At 50.5% G+C, this 12,294-nt stretch overlaps 1 protein-coding gene across 1 annotated transcript in view; it reads right to left on the reverse strand.

Moving 5' to 3' along the window:
• Positions 1-12,294, reverse strand: part of GSG1L (GSG1 like) — a 213,847-nt gene that overhangs the window by 39,755 nt on the left and 161,798 nt on the right. Inside the window, exon 4 of the mRNA XM_060123259.1 lies at positions 1,393-1,504. Within this exon, the coding sequence (XP_059979242.1) occupies positions 1,393-1,504 (112 nt within the window). The remainder of the gene's footprint in view (positions 1-1,392; positions 1,505-12,294) is intronic.

Raw genomic sequence — 12,294 nt, forward strand, 5'->3', positions numbered from 1 at the left:
GGCGACATTGGAAAGAGGCCCCAACTCTCTGCTGGTATTGCTACATTTGTAACATGTAAGCCTAGAACTGGGCTTGGTGACCACATGTGCTACCACCTGGGGAAAAGCTGCTTATGAATAAAGCCGCCACAAAGAGAATGGAGTCAGAAGTGGGGAGAGAATAACTGAGTTCCTGATCCATCACCTGACCACCTGGATCCAGCTGTGCCTGAAGCAGACATTGTGGTAGCTCACCCAGCATCCATTCCACCCACTTACCATGTGAGAGTTTTGGACTCATTCCTCGTTCCAGAGGATTGGTCCAGCTGAGCCAATGTGCTCATGACACTCCCCCAGCCATGGTGACAATTTAGAAGAGAGAAAATGACTTCAGTTGGGCTTATCAGAGGGAAGCTTGCGACTTTAGTGAATGTTAGAGAAAGAGCTCTTTCCCCCCCTGTATGTGGAGGAAGAAGCACCAGCTTCAAAGAAGCCTTCTCACCACTAGGAGGGAAGCCCACCCAGGGACAGAGGTAACATGGGGAGTGGGCAACGCTCAGGTGACCACAGAGGAAGAAAACTCAGCCCTGATGACATCCGAAACTCTGGATCAAACGTTCCCTGAAGTCCATGCCAAGCTGCACTTTCCATTTACAGGAACCAAGGTATTTCCTCATTGATTGGACTGAGCTGGGTGGGTTTTTCTGTTACAATCCATGCCCCCACCCCCAGCTGAGCCAACTGGGCTTTTCAGTTCCATGAACTAATACACACCTCCTGTTTACTTAAGCTTGGGACTCTATCACTCACAAGCCAAAGAATCTTGACGGATGCTGCCTTTCTCTTGCACACCGTGCTCTGAGGTGCTGGCCCCTACAGTCAGAACCCTTCACTAGGCTCTTAACAGCTTCCATCCCACCTTGCAGAGCAGCCTCTAAGGCAGAGGCTGGCCAACTTTATCTGTAAAGGGCCAGATGGTAAATATTTTAGGCTTAGTGGGCCATTCAGTCTCTGTCACAACCGCTCAGCTCTGCCATTGTAGCGTGAAAGCAGCTGTAGACAATATGTAAACAATAAGCTTGGCTATATCCCGAGAAAACTTTATGGACACTGAAATCTGAATTTCCCATAATTTTCGCATGTCCCCAAATATTTTTCTTCTTTCGATTCATCTGTTCAAGCCTTTAAAAATGTAAAAACTATCCTTAGGTTGAAGGCTACATAAAAACAGGTGATGGGCTGGATTTGGCCCAGGGGCCATAGTTTGTCAACCTCAGCTCTAGGATCTCAAAGCATCTTTGGACTCCGGGCTTCCCCCCCGACGCCCCACCTTCCTGTTTCCCAATTGGGTTGAGCTACTGAAGTTCCAGCATGCCTCGGGGCTCTGGTGTCTGAAAGTCAAAAGCCACTTACCAGAAGGACCACCCGTAGTCCCAGGAATGGGGCCTCCAGTCTTCAGGGCCGAGGCTCACGGTGACCTGGAACACCTGCGTGTACATCATGTGGGCTACCATTCCCAGGAGGCCTGTGAGGGGGGAGCAGGACAAGGTGTCAGGAAGCAAGGTGGGGCTTTGTCTGCCCACCAGGGGCCTGTTAGTGCTGGGGAGAGCATGGACCCCCAGGGAAGGACAGGCAGCAGGACTGGAACACGGAAGACCAGAGGGCGGTGGTTCTCTAAGCCTGCCAAGGAGTTTGAGTTGAGCCCGAGGGCAAAGGGAGACCCTGGAGAAATGTAAACAAGGGAGACACAGAGTCAGATCTGCTTCTGGATGGGGCAAAGTTTTTCTGTCAGGGGCCAGATAAGTAAACATTTTAGGCTTTCTGGGTTTCAACTCTCCTGTGGCAGCACAAAGGAGCCACAGACAGTACATGAAGGGATGAGCATGGCCGTGTACCAATCAAACTTTATTTACAAAAGCAGGCCTTGGGCTGGATTTAGCCTGTGGGCCAGAGTTTGCTGATACCTGTGTTAGAAGGTCATTTGGGAGAAGCTGCTTAGAGAATGTTGATCAAACCGCAGGTCTTGACTCACTAGACTAGTGGATTGTGAAGTCAACTTCATGGATTGCAACCAGCATTTAAAACAAACAAATACGGGCTTCCCTGGTGGCGCAGTGGTTAAGAATCTGCCTGCCAATGCAGGGGACACCGGTTTGAGCCCTGGTCCGGGAAGATCCCATATGCCGTGCTCCACGTGCCTAGAGCCTGTGCTCTGCAACAAGAGAAGCCACCGCAATAAGAAGCCCGCAACTAGAGAAACCTGCGCGCAGCAGCGAAGACCCAACACAGCCAAAAATTAATTAATTAATTAATTTTAAAAAATTTAAAAAAATAAACAAACAAGAGTGGAATGGAACAGATATCTGATACCATCAAATGTAGCAGAAGTAAATATTGTTTTGTGAAACTTTTCTATACATGTTCTATACATGTGTGTGTCCACGCGTGCACGCACGTGCGTGTGTATAGTGATTGTAATATGAAATGTTTTTCCATGCTCATGTCAAAAATCTTGAAACCCACTGGCTGGGAGAACTCTGATTCCAAGGGATCTGAGTGGGAATCCTTTTCCACCACGTTTCCACTGTGTGGCCCTGGGCGAGGCACCTCACTCTTCTGAGCTTCAGGTCTTTCAACCCTAAGATGAGGATTATGACAAGTAAGGTGAAAAGTGGCTGAAATGAAGCAAGGCAGCATCCATGTCTGCTCCCTAGCAGGCATGCAATCGTTACAGTTACCAGGATTATTATGAACCTGGGGACATTGCTCGTGTGGACTATGGCATCTGGAGCCTTTGTGGGCTAACTGGCGTGGACCTAATTTTCAGATGGAGTGATACGGTATTGATGAGGAGGGAAGAGATAGACGACAAGAGGAAGGAAGGAAACCAACAATGAATGTGCACCTACTGTGTGCCAGGCACTCTGTCAGACTCGTTCACCTCCATTACAGTATTATCTTTTAATCTTTATGACAACCCTCTGAGGTAAGTATGATGATGTGGGCCATGTACCGCTGTTCAGGCTGCCCACTGCACATCTCCATACGGCTCCATTCACATCACAGTCTACGTGCACATCACTCCCTGGAGTTGAAGCAGAACCACACCTCCAAGGCTGTATATAGTAGTCCTGAATATGATTATTCCCATTTTACAGGTGAGAAAACAGAAGTTCAGAGTGGCCAAGTCTGTCCCAGGTCACAAAGGGAGTAGATGGCTTAGTTGTGACGGGGGCCCAGATCCAAATGCCCTTAAAGCCAGGGCTCTTCCCACGCTGCCTAGAATGCGTCTGTCCTCCCCTTGTTGCCCCAGTCACCCTTTCCCCTGTGGAGACGAGAGAAGAGATGGAGATAAGGAGAGAAGGGGTAGAGATAAGGAAAGACAGAAGTAAAGAGGCAGTGAGGTACCGAGTCCTGAAACCCAGCCTTGCGGGCAGGTGTGAGGGCAAAGGAGGACACCCTGTGTTGTCATGGTGTGAAGGTAAATGTTTGACACCAGGTTCCCCAAAGAGGGAGAGAGAGAGAGAAAAAGCTATGATTTGTAGCGTTTGCCAATTTCCATGGTGTGAATGATCCCACCATGGCCAATTTCAAGCTACCCATGTAATGTCACTGAAAGCGGAGTAGACAAGAGGGGTGCACAGTCGGGTCTCGGGAGCTGAGCCAGCAGGATCCAGCACACCTGTCTCCTTGCAGCCACCTGACCCCAGGCCCCACGGAGACAGAGGACTCAGAGCTGGTTGCCTGTATCTCTGGGCCGGGGCCAGCCCCTCAGGGACTTCTGGCTGCAGATGACAGCTGCTCTCCAGGGCTGGCGGGGAGCACCTGAGTCAGGAAATCCAGGGAGAGGGTGACTGTGACAGGTGCTGAGGCCCCCAGAGATCCCCTAAAGGCTCAGCCTTCCCCAGCTGTCTCTGCCAGGCTTAGACCCCATCCTCAGTCATACCCCGGCAGGTATGCTAGAAGCCTCTAGGGTCCCCTCTGCCTTGGCTAAGTTTGTTAGAAGGAGACAGGGGCTGAGCCACGTGGGTATCTTATTTATCTTTACTTGACACAATTCCTGGTCAACTTCCAAGAGGTACATAACAGACGTACCTTATTCCTTGGAACTGATGCATAAGATTCCCTGATAATGACACACCATGTTTTATTTATCCAATCAGTTGATGGTATTTAAGTCATTTCCAGCTTTTTGCTCTCTAAGCAATGCTGCAATGAACACGTTTCTACAAGTCTCTCTGTGTGGACAAGCAAGTATGTCTCCAGCGTGAACAAGAGGAATTGCCAGGTCGTAAAGCGTGTGCATTTTAAATTTTAATCAGCGTCAGTGAACTCCTCTCCTGAGCAGAGGTACCTGGTCGTACTTCCGCCAGCTTCGTGAGAGTCCTCACCCAAATCCTCGCCGATACTTGATGTTATAAAACATGAACAATTTTGCCCATTGCATGGTAAAAAATGACACCTCAACATTGCTTTAAGTTTTATAATTTCCCTCATTACTAGTGAGCTTGGGCATTTTTCATGTTATTTATTAACCATTGTTATTTCTTCTTCTATGACTGTGCTTGTCTGTATCCTTTGTCAATTTCCTTTTATTAAAAATCTTTCCTTATCAACTGATAGAAATTCTTTATGTATTCTGGATACTAAACCTGTCTATTGTATAGACTCCAAATAGCTTACTGCTTGTCTTTCCCCCTGTACAGCACAGGGGAAAAAGCACTTTTTTTTTCACTAATAGATTTTATTTTATTTTTTATTTTATTTATTTATTTGGCTTCATCAGCCCTTCCTTGTGGCATGAGGGCTCTTCGTTGTGCCGTGCGAGCTCTGTAGTTGTGGCACGCGGGCTCAGTAGCTGTGGCACACGGGCTTAGTTGCCCCGTGACATGTGGGATCTTAGTTCCCTGACCAGGGATCGAACCCAGTCCCCTGCATTGAAAGGCGGATTCTTAACCGCTGGGCAAACAGAGAAGTCCCAGATTTTATTTTTTAGAGCAGTTTTAGGTTTACAGAAAATTAAGCGGAAAATACAGAGAGTTCCAGAGTTCCTAAATGCCCCCTCTCTCTGCCTTCACAGTTTCTCCCATGATTAACATCTTTCAACAGAGTGTATATTTGTTACAGTTGATGAGCCAATAGCGATATATTATTATTAATGAAATCCACAGTTTACATTAGGGTTCACTCTGTGTTGTACAGTCTATGGATTTTGACAAACGCATAGTGACATGTATCCATCATTACTGTGTCCAATAGTTACGGCCCTAAAACCCCCTGTGCTCTGCTTGTTCATCCCTCCCTCCCCACTCCTTCTGAACCCCTGGTAACCACAGATTTCTTACTGTCTCCATAGCTGGGGTGCTTTCAGAATGTCATGTAGTTGGAATCACACAGTACGTAGCCTTTTCAGATTGGCTTCTCTCACTTAGCAATATGGATTTAAGAGTTCTCCCCTATCTTTTCATGGCTTGTTTGTTCTTTACCTTTTTTTTTTTTTTTTTTTTTTTTGCGTTACACGGGCCTCTCACTGCTGTGGCCTCTCCCGTCACGGAGCACAGGCTCCGGACGTGCAGGCCCAGCGGCCATGGCTCACGGGCCCAGCCGCTCCGCGGCATGTGGGATCTTCCCGGACCGGGGCACGAACCCGTGTCCCCTGCAATGGCAGGCGGACTCTCAACCACTGCGCCACCAGGGAAGCCCTGTTCTTTTCCTTTTATTGCTAACTAACATTCCACCATATGGATGCATCACTTATTGAAGGACATCTTGGTTGCTTCCAAGTTTTAGCAATTATGAACAAAACTGCTTTTGTCATACATTTTGATATTTAATACAAATTTAGCAGTCTTTTGCTTTTTTTTTTATTTTAGTCTTTTGCTTTTTGCTTCCTGTGTCTACTTTAAGAAAACCAACACCATCAACACATTATCCTATATTTTTTCTAACATACTTATAGATATTTATGTTAATTCATCTGGAATTTATCTTGGTGAATGGTGTCAAGTAAGGATCTAACTTAATTTTTTTTAATGAGTTGTTAATTGCTCTGAACACTTATAGAAGGGTCTGTTCTTTCGCCAATGATTTCTGATAACAACTTTATACCACAATGCAAGCCTCACATTACACGAGTCTATTCCTAACTCATTCTGTGCCATGGATCTCTCTCTGTTCCTGCGGCAATGCCACACTATTTTTTTGTTTTGCTGTGCCACATGGTTTGTGGGTCCTAGTTCCCTGACCAGGGATTGAACCCAGGCCCCCAGCAGTGGAAGCTCAGAGTCCTAACCACTGGACCGTCAGGAAATTCCCGCCCTCTGTTTTTTTAATCATTGTAACTTACGGTGGAGTCTGTTAGCTGGAAGGACAGGTCTCTCTTCCTTTCAGCCCATTGCTCATTCCCTCTAGAAGTGCTACCCTACCCAGAACCTTGTTCCCTCTGTGGGGCAGGACCCCTTCTTTAGCCCCACCCCAACCCCACCCACTGCCCTGTTCCCTTTCTGAAGGCAGGACTTGCTTTCCAAACCCCCAGCTGTTGTAACGGTCAGCTTCTTCCTCACCATGTCTGTCCAGATGCTATCCAAGTTATCTGATCTGTCAGTGCCTTGGTTCTCTCATCTATAAAGTGGGGATAACAGTAGACATAGGTAATTCCAGAGAACATCCACTAAAGAAGGAAAACATTCATGAGAACAACTACTCCATGTACTAGGACAGCGGGGACAGAAGAGTATTTTAATACAAAAACTACCAACCAAACCCAGAAGCTGGACCCAGCCTGTTGGCAGAATAATTAATTTTCCAAATTGTTAGTTTAGAAATGCATTGATTTCTCAATTGAATCCCATTTATTCCCAAATATGAAAGGCCATGCTTTAAGACAATTCAATAAATGAAAATTACAAATCATTCAAAGATCGGCTGGTGAGATTTTCTGATTGCATTCTAACGATTCTGCTTTTAAAACAATAGAGCGCTCAATCAAGTTTCTGGAAGCATGTTTGCTCTGTAAAGTGAGGTCCCCCACCAGGAGCATCTGCTGTAACAATCCTCGGCAGAAGGAATTGTTTCCAGCTCATTCTGAATTAAAAAGTGACTTTCTGCTGAGTTATGGTACCTCCTAAATCAGTGGCAACTAAACGAACGCAGCTTTCTGTGCTGCTTCTGCTGCTTCCTGGCATGGACTCACACCACGAAACTCACAGCTGTAAAGCTCTCATCCTGTGGTTTCTGGAATCTCCCAACTCCTGACACCAGAAATGGGCTTCTCAGCGCCTGTGGTGAGCCAGGCATGGCTCCTCCCTGCCCCTTCGGGACCTTGGAGAGCACTGACAGGTGGGGGACGCTGGCTGAGGGCTCAGAGCTGGGCTGGGTGTGATGCCATCCAGAACCCAAGGCAAAAAGAGCTGCCATGACCCCCAGGCCTGCCCTCCGCGGGTCAGACTGAAGAAGCCGAAATCTGTTGTCAAGGCCGGAGGGGCTGGTGTCGGGGCCAGAATTAAGAGCCGGAGTCAGGAGAGTCAAAAGGTGAGCCCACAGTAAAGCAGGGGTGAAACAAAGGGAAAGGGAGGGTCTGGTTGCCAGCTCTGTCTCTTACAAGCTATGTGACCTTGGGTAGATTACCTTGCCCATCTGTGCCTCAGTTTCCCCAACTGTAATATGGGGATAATAATAATGCCTGCCTCACAGATTGATATGAGGACTAAGTGGCTTATACTGTAAAGCACTTAGAATAGTGCTTGGCAGGTAATAAGCCCTACATGTTTCAATGAATGAATGAATGAATGTATGTTTGAGACTCACTACGTAGGCCTCACTACGTAGAGACGCGTCAGGAAGGCAGGCGAGGACCAGGTCATCCAGGACCTTGTAGGTCACAGTGAGGAATCTGGCTTTCTTCTAGGTACTATGGGAAGCCATAGTAGAGGGCCGAAGCAGGGGCCTCATTTATGTTTTCAGATCATTCTGATTACTGTGTGAAGACAGATGATGGAAGCTGAGGTAACGAAGGGCGCCCAGGCCGAGCTGCTGCTGCTTGGTCGAAAGTTGTTGCCAGCTCTGGGGCAGGTTTCGAAGGTGGAGTCCACAGGACCTGCTGATGGGCTGGGTGTGAGGGATCAGGGCTACCCAGAGATTGGGATGACCTTGGGGTCTGCGTTTGGGCTATTGGGCAGACGACGGTGCCACTCATGAAGATGAAGAAGACGGAGGAAGTTGTCTGGGTGGGTCAAACCCCATTTGCGCTACATTAATTTGAAATGCCTACTTTATACCCAAGCTGAGACAACACAGCAGCACTTGGGTGCACAAGTTTGGGGTCCAGGGGGTAGTCAGAGCTGGAGATTTAAATGCGTACGGACATGGGCCTAGAGGAGGCCTGTAGGGAGAGAAGAGAAGGGCCGGGATGGAGCCAACATCCAGTGCTGAGCAGAACAGGCGGAGCCAGCAGAGGAGGGTGAGGCCCAGAGGCCCAGGCAGCAGGAGGAGAACCGGCGCGCGGCATTGCCGGGGCCAGGAGGAGGGTGCATATCGAGGGGAGGAAGTGGTTTGTTAGATCAGAGATGAAGACAGAGAAGTGACTGCTGGATGTGCCAACATGGAGGCCATGGGGGACAGATGCTCCACGGAATACGCTGAGCAGAGGACAGAAAATAGTCAAAAACGGTTAGAGAGAAGACGTTCAAACCGCTGCATGGAGAAGCAGAGAAATGGGGTGATAGCTGGAGCAGGCCTGGGGTTCAGGGAGGGATCCTGAAGAGGGGAGATATAGGATGCTCCTGCGTTTACCCAGAGTGCTCGAGTAGACAGGGGGAGCCTGAGGGTGCGGAGGAGCCGGACAGCAACCGTAGAAGCAAGGGAGAGAGAAGGTTCTGGAAGACGATGAGAGCAGGGATGCTTGGCCCAAGGGAACGGGAAGCAGGGCGTGCGAGTGAAGATCCCAGTACTGGGGCGGCTTTGCCTCTCCCTCGCCCCAATGAGGCCAGGCCACCAGCCGAGAGCGAGACGGCGGATGTAGGAGTTTTGAGGAACCAGGAGATGGTGTGAAATGGTCCTTTCAGAGCGTGGGAAAGCACAGAAAAACCATGGCAGTGCGTGTGGCCGGCGGGGCAGTGCTGCTGCGTGTGAGGCCTGAGCTCAGGAATTGAAAGTGAGACCGGGCAGCATGGCCAAGGGATTCGGGTGCGGGGAGAGGAGTCAGCCTGGCCGTGCAGAGCGGTGTCTCCTGGGTCTGGAGGACACACAGGAGGGCCAAGCCGTGATGCCTCCCCCCAAGATAGGGATACAGAGCAATGATGCCCAAGTGAGTTCCAGAGCTCCTCTTGCCTGCAGCCCCACTTCTCTTTTGCAGGGTTTGTATGTATTATGTTAGTGGCATGCTCCGTTTAATTGAGATGGCAGAGGAATCAGCTGATGAATTAATTTATAATAGAGTTTATCATTAAAGATGCTGTTCAAGAAGTTATTCCTCAGAACACTCGGGGAGCGTTCATGTCTAAACAAACATTCCGTGTACGTGGGCACTGGCCTGGATTTGCCAACATCCCATGCATGTCATGTCAGGGACGTAAGACAGAGGGGCCTGTGGGGACTTGGAGGAAGCTGAAACCAGATGAGGCGAGGCACAAAGGTAGCAAAGGGAAACCCCTGCTAGGGCAGCCTGACTTTCAGTTAGTCGCTGAGCATGTATTGAGCACCTGCTGTGTACCAGGCCTCCTTCTAGCTGGGGGAATATGACTGGGAATGAGAGACCTGGCTTTCAATGCTCTCAGGGAGGTGAGAGACAGAAAACTGGGGACTACCGTGTGGCAGGGCAGCCAACGGGGGAGGTCCGCGGCCTGCGGGAACCCTAGCTGGGCTCCTAGGCCAGGTTTAGGTGGGGAGGTCAGGAAATGCGTCTAGAGGGGGTGACATCCAAGCAGGAGGGTGGACCAGGCAGTGGAGCAGCTCTAGCAGAGCCCACAGGCAAAGTGGTTTGGTGGGGCCTTAATGGGCCGTTAGGTAGAACAGGTGGGTGGAGAGAGCGGCTGCTGGAAGGGTAAACAAGACGCTGCATGGAAGATTCTGAAGCCATCCTGGGAGTTCAGGCTTTCTCCTGAGGGCAATGGGCAGGAATTGCATAATTGGTAAGTTCAGGGCAAGAACCAGGCAGCCTTTTTTAAAGCCCTCTCTTCCTGCTGGTGGAGGACAGATTGGCAAGAAGGTGGGAGCAGAGAGGTCCAGGAGGGGCAGCTGCAGTGAGAGGACGAGGCCAGGCCAAGGGAGCTGAGATTAAGAGGTGGCAAGCCGGTGGCTGGAGGGAGTCACATCTGGCACTGCTGAGATGGATGGATTCCCAGCAAAGCCTCAGGGCACTGGAGAGCCCTGACTCAGGAATGGGGACGGACTGGGAGAAGCTGGTGGGACTGACCCAATTAACATCAGCCCTAAAACTTCCTCCCACAGAAAGAAAACTTGGAGATCTTAAGGGCTGGTATTTGACACCAATCAACTGGGGGCAGACGGAAAAAGAAATCCCTTACCTATGCAGATCTAACACGTCCATCCAGACGTTTGCCCCGACAGGGGCTAAGGGCTGACTCTCCCTTCTGCCCTTTGGCCTGGGGAGGACCCCAGCCCGCCCTCCGCGAGGCCTGCACTTAAAACCATCCCCAAGAAGCTGAGCTGATGCTGTTTAAAGCTCGCCCGAATCTATTTTTAAAGAACAGGCTATTTTTAGATACCCTGCAGAGACTCCTCAGCCTCTCTTGGTAGCATATTTCAGGCTTTAAAAAGCTCTTCCTTACGCGTAACCTAAATCTTTCCAGCGCCAATTGAAGCTAATTTCTTGCTCTGCCCTCTGAGGACAAGGGGGTTGGGGAGTAAGCTGGTTGGCATCTCCCTGAGAAGAACCTTCCCGGAGCCCTCAACTCTGTCTTCTCAGCACTAGATCATTCCAATTACTCTGCCCTTGCTCCAAAGGTCTCCTTCTGGGCCCCTTGAGTTACCAGCACCACTCCTGATTGGATTCTGCCCATTTCTCTATTTGCCTTTTCAAGTGAAGTGGCCCAAATCAGAGGTGGCATTTAATGAGGGACCAAGGTTTACTGAACCCTCACCAGCCTCGTCCTCCACCCGGCTGCCCCCATCCAGCCCTGAGACGATGAACGGGCTAAGACAGACCCCTCACCCGGGGGCGGGGGACGTCTAGAATGAGGCCACGCCCCCAGTTCCCAGTGAATCTTGGGGTGGCCCAGGGCAACTTGGTGGTGGGTGATTTTTTTTATATTAGTGGTTATGTCCCCATACCCTCCTTCATTAGGGTAACTAGATATAAGACCTCGATGGCCTCGGCTATCACAGAGGACTGAGAAAACAAGAATCAAACCCCTGGCTTTGGGGATTTCAAAAGCCTACATGCAGGGGCTTCCCTGGTGGCGCAGTGGTTGAGAGTCCGCCTGCCGATGCAGGGAACACGGGTTCGTGCCCCAGTCCGGGAAGATCCCACATGCCGCGGAGCGGCTGGGCCCGTGAGCCATGGCCGCTGAGCTTGCGCGTCCGGAGCCTGTGCTCCGCAACGGGAGAGGGCACAACAGTGAGAGGCCTGTGTACTGCAAAAAAAGCCTACATGCAGGTGTTCAAAGAAAAGGTTTGGAAGCATATATGATCAAGCAGTCCCTCCTAACCTCCACCTGGAGACCAGGTAAAGTTGCCCGCCTGGGGGGAGGAAGAAGAGGAGGAGGAGAGGATAGTGGGTCCCAGGAGAGAATGGACGCAACGATGCAGGCGTGAGCAGGGCAGCCCCCGAGGGGGCCCAGCCTCCCCTTTATTCCCGGGAACACAGGGGAGTGAAGTGGCCTCCACGAAGGGCCCTGTCCCCGTCTGGGTGGACCGGGAACATCCTGGGAGTCGGGCCACGTGCTCACGGACAGCGCCAGTACATCCTGTTCAGAACGATTGCTGTCTGCCTGGGTCCCGGCCCTCGACTCCCGTAGGACTCTTCACGTGGACAACCCCACTGTGACAGCCCTGGATGCCCCTAAGCCCCCCAGGATGGAGGGTCGGCCCTCTGGCCTAGAGGATGATGGTGTGAGGAAGAGGAGAATGTCCCCCAGCCCGTGCTTGGGTGGGACTGAGTAAAACACGCTGGGAACCTCACACAGACATCCAGGCAGAGGCCGGAGGCCCCCTTCACAGATACACACACCCAAGTCACAGTCCTGCCCCTCTCCCACATCTCCACCCCGGAAATCCATGCGCCACGGCACGGGGTCTTGACATTCCACCCAAGCCTTGGACTTGGGCTGCCTCTGTGGGGAGCAGCCCTGACCCTGT

The sequence above is a fragment of the Lagenorhynchus albirostris genome, chromosome 15 (genome assembly GCF_949774975.1).
Source record: "Lagenorhynchus albirostris chromosome 15, mLagAlb1.1, whole genome shotgun sequence".
Lineage (NCBI taxonomy): Eukaryota > Metazoa > Chordata > Mammalia > Artiodactyla > Delphinidae > Lagenorhynchus > Lagenorhynchus albirostris.